Source organism: Hyalella azteca, unplaced genomic scaffold (genome assembly GCF_000764305.2).
Source record: "Hyalella azteca isolate HAZT.00-mixed unplaced genomic scaffold, Hazt_2.0.2 contig3869, whole genome shotgun sequence".
NCBI classification, from domain to species: domain Eukaryota; kingdom Metazoa; phylum Arthropoda; class Malacostraca; order Amphipoda; family Hyalellidae; genus Hyalella; species Hyalella azteca.
The window spans coordinates 80,803-84,735 of record NW_025934101.1 but is presented as its reverse complement, the minus strand read 5'-3'; the positions used below and the strand labels follow the sequence as shown (position 1 = coordinate 84,735).

The 3,933-nt window shown below is 44.9% G+C and overlaps 1 protein-coding gene across 2 annotated transcripts; it reads left to right on the top strand.

Annotated features, from left to right (window-relative positions):
• The first annotated feature begins 331 nt into the window (after positions 1-331).
• On the top strand, positions 332-3,225 carry LOC108666171. 2 transcript variants are annotated; one of them, XM_018152990.2, is made up of 5 exons: positions 332-431; positions 526-679; positions 1,300-1,446; positions 2,253-2,612; positions 3,003-3,225. In XM_018152990.2, exons 1-5 carry the CDS (start codon positions 411-413, stop codon positions 3,029-3,031), a joined length of 711 nt encoding a protein of 236 aa, XP_018008479.1. In that variant the 5' UTR covers positions 332-410; the 3' UTR covers positions 3,032-3,225. The 2 variants fall into 2 exon arrangements, with proteins under 2 accessions (XP_018008479.1, XP_047735766.1); XM_047879810.1 differs by having other exon boundaries at positions 332-437; positions 532-679.
• The last annotated feature ends 708 nt before the right edge of the window (positions 3,226-3,933 follow it).

Here is a 3,933-nt window from a genome sequence, read left to right as displayed (position 1 = left end):
CAAGAAAATAGAGCGTAAGTACTTACGTTCACTTAGCGAGTTTTGAAAGTATGGCCCCTGATGCGGACATTAGCGGCTGATTTACGTGCTCCCAGAGTCCTGGGTGGCCTCTGTTATAGAGTCGGTCCCGTAACTATATTTTGCTAGGGTTCCTGTCAGGATAAGCAGTCAAGGAGCAGGAGCCATACTTTCAAAACTCGCTAAGTGGACGTAAGTACTTACGCTCTATTTTCTTGTCTATGATTAAGTGAACGTAAGTACTTACGCTCTATTTTCTTGTCTATGATTAAGTGAACGTAAGAACCCCCAAGGCCCCATGAAGTCTTGCAGCAAGAAGGTCCAAATTTCGGTCGTGTTCCAGTCCATAACGATCCTATTTATTGCAGGTGCTTGCGAACCCCCAAGGCCCCATGAAGTCTTGCAGCAAGAAGGTCCAAATTTCGGTCGTGTTCCAGTCCATAACGATCCTATTTATTGCAGGTGCTTGTATCCCCCCAAGACCCCATGAAGTCCTGCAGCAAGAAGGTCCAAAGTTCGGTCGTGTTCCAGACCATCAAGTCCAAGAAGGGGGTCGTGTATGGCCGCACATACACTCACCCGGCGATGTTGAAATGCTTTGGAAGCTTCCAACAGAGCGCTACCACCTTCATGAACTGCGTCAACGCTGCCGCTGTGGCCGGTAATAATAAGTATTATTAATCTAGTACTAATCGCCTGCAATAATAAGGTAAGGTTAGGTTAGGTTAGGTTAGGTTAGGTTAGGTTAGGTTAGGTAAGGTTAGGTTAGGTTAACTGCGTCAACGCCGCCGCCGTGGCCGGTAATAATAAGTACATGTACATGTTATAATAAGTACTCTGGACATAAAGTATTAATCTAGTACTAATCGCCTGCAATAATAGCTGGCAAATGCAGCTATGAAACAACGTCATCACTAGCTGCCGCAACCTAGTGAAAATGTAACGGAATGTTTGAGCCGGGCCAACGCTGTGCAGAGCAGGCTAGAAGCAGTCGATGAGCAGGCATTTGGCAGACATGCCCCTTTTTGAGACCCATTTCAATAAATGAAATTCCGTGCTGCCATTCGGCTCCTTCCGGCGCTGGCATTTTAGATCCTGCTTCGAACTAACTGGCGTGAGGCTGTAATGCTCGATCCTGCTCCAAGCCTGCTTCAAGCCTGCTTCGAACCTGCCCTGTTGCTGCGATCGGAGTAAGCCTGCTCAAGCTTGCTCCGAACCCGCCCTGTTGCTGCGATCGGTGTTGATTTCTGCTCCGAATCCTAACCTCCGCTAACTTTGCAGGACACTCCACCCTGTCCTTCAATGGTACCACCTGCCTCACCTACAACACAACCGTGCCGAGTTTCTCATGCGCTAACCAGCAGGCAGCAGCGGCAAACCCCGTAGTCATCTACCAGGCCAACCCACCTCTGGTTCAGCCCAATTTCGGTGGGTGCGATAGATTAGTCCAACCCAACTCTGGTCCAGCCCAATTTCGGTGGGTGACCAAAATTGACAGCAATACTCAAGATTGAGGAGCACTAGGGGTCATAAGAGTGTAATCATTGGTGCTGCTTCCTCTTTCGAAATGTCTGCCAGATCCACCCCATCCGTTACCTGCTTGCCTGCTTCGCGCGACTATTTCCTCGATGTGGGCATCGAAAGGTGCTTCGGGACTCATCAACACTTCGAGATCTCGAACTAGTTGCTTCTCCTCAATTTCTGTGCCATCTGATGCCAAGTAGCGATGTGGCATCCCGGTCTCTGTGCAACTCTGCATCTCATTACTTAGAACTTGATGCCGTTGAACTGCATATTGTTCACTAGAGCTCAATCGCTGATTGTCGATAAGTCATCATGTAACTTCTGACAGCCTAGGTCATCTGTGATCTTCATCAGCACTCTTGTATCGTCCGCAAATGACGATGTAAATGCGTGGGTAAGTTCAGAGTCCATATCGGCAATGTGGATGAGGAAGAGGATCAGTCCAAGCACTGAGCCCTGTGGAACTCCGCTGTTCACCCTCCCTTCTCTCGATTTCGAGTTTCCAATTGCGACAGCTTGTTCTCTATCTGTAAGGAAGTTTTGTAGCCATCTTAACCTTGATTCTAGCCGGGATTTTGACTACGTTTCTATACGAGGCTCAGGTATTTATGATTATTTGCTTTATAAGTAAGAGAATATATATGGTCTTTACACAATGTTTAAAGTCATTCATTCCACTCAACAGTAAAGCCATTTATTCCACACTACAGGTTCATTCAAAGTACTGACAGTGGCAGCAACCTTTGATGTGAACAACAACTTCGACGTGACGTGGACCGCAGAAGACGGTGGCTGTTCCTACCCCGGTTTTGTCATCACCGTCGCCGGTCTGGTGAAGTACGTCGAAACGCTTTCGTTCCATGCGAATTTCGTCGTTGGTGCCGGAAGAAACTTCGCACGCAACGGAGGAAACGTCGCGGTTGCCTACGGATTGCCAACTGGAGAGACTTTCGGCCAAAGTTTGAGTACCACTGCGGTGGAAGCCACTACCACAACCACTTCGACAACTACCACGTCGACAACTACCGACTCTGAGACAGGCATTGGCACTGACATTGGCATTGTGACCGGTAAGTCATCAAATATTTCATGTGTGTGATGTTTGTAAGTGTGTGTAGACGACTAGATGGGATGACATCTTGATAATTTGTACTTAGATGTGATCGTAAAATTGATATAATGATGTAAATGCAACATTAATGATCCGATGTAGGACCAAATTGATGTATTGATATATCCTCGAGATGTTTTATGATCTCAATATTTGTTATGATATATTCTCATAATCACTTATACGAATTCACAACTAATAGATGTGTTGGAAAATTTTAACATCATGAAAGTTCATATGGAAAGGATGTTATGATGCGGCGATCACTAGATGTTATGTGATTTTACATCACTAACTTCATATATGGTCTTGAAAACCAACCTCCAACATAGTTTTTTTCATATCCCAGCACCGGGTGGGTTCGTTACAGTCGCTTGATAGACGAAAACTCCATCGACATCCTGTGCGACGCTGACGAATTTTCCAGTCTGGGTCGTCGGCATCTAACCTCTTAAGATGGCCCGGCCCATTGAAGTCTTTATAATCACCTGATAAACTAATAACTCTAACCAGTCATCTATCGTTGAAATATATTTGATTTACTGTTATTTCGTCAACGTCATTTGCGCTGGAGGGGTCGACCCTAACAAAATTTAGAGCCGCCCCAGCTTCTGGTATCCCAAATCAGAAGCTGCCGCGTCTGTAAATTTTCACTGGGAAGAACCTCACCTTGATGCGAATCTTACCTTGATGAGAAATTATATATCAGATAATTAATATGTAATTTTGGATTTTCAGTAACTCTATATGAATATGTTGCTTATTCAGTAAATTGATAAAGGTTTGGATTTCAGTAACCTAATAAGAGTTCATGTTTCAAAAGTTAGTAAGAGTTTTATTCTTCATTAACCTTACTAGAACATCGTTTCTCACTTACCTAAATAATGCTAGATTTTAGACCAACCTAATAACCCTATCAAAATTGGGGACCTCCCGGACTTCGGCCGAATATAGTCTCTACAGTCGTCGCAAAGTTGTTCTGGGTTTGCTTAGCCAACCGATTGAAATAAGTTTCAGGGGCCATATACTTTCAAAAAAAGTTAAGAGGTCGTAAGTTCATCAGCCAATCATTGACGGCCTTTCAAGCCAAATCCACCAATCATAGACAAGAAAATAGAGCGTAATTACTTGCGTTAACTTAGCCAGTTTTGAAAGTATGGCCCCTGGTCAGAAACTCCCTTCCCTATCAAAATTTGGCGAGCCTGGCGAGCCTGAATTAGGAACCGCCTAGGACTCGGACCGAACGTAAATCAGCTTCTCTATGTCCGCTTTTTGGTCTA

What these genes read in the sequence shown, in the direction of transcription:
- LOC108666171 (XM_018152990.2), top strand. Translation starts at nt 411, where the DNA reads ATGAAGTCTTGCAGCAAGAAG. An exon ending in CAACGCTGCCGCTGTGGCCG is followed by an intron (nt 680 to 1,299) that starts GTAATAATAAGT and finishes CTAACTTTGCAG; the next exon opens with GACACTCCACCCTGTCCTTC. An exon ending in TCTGGTTCAGCCCAATTTCG is followed by an intron (nt 1,447 to 2,252) that starts GTGGGTGCGATA and finishes TCCACACTACAG; the next exon opens with GTTCATTCAAAGTACTGACA.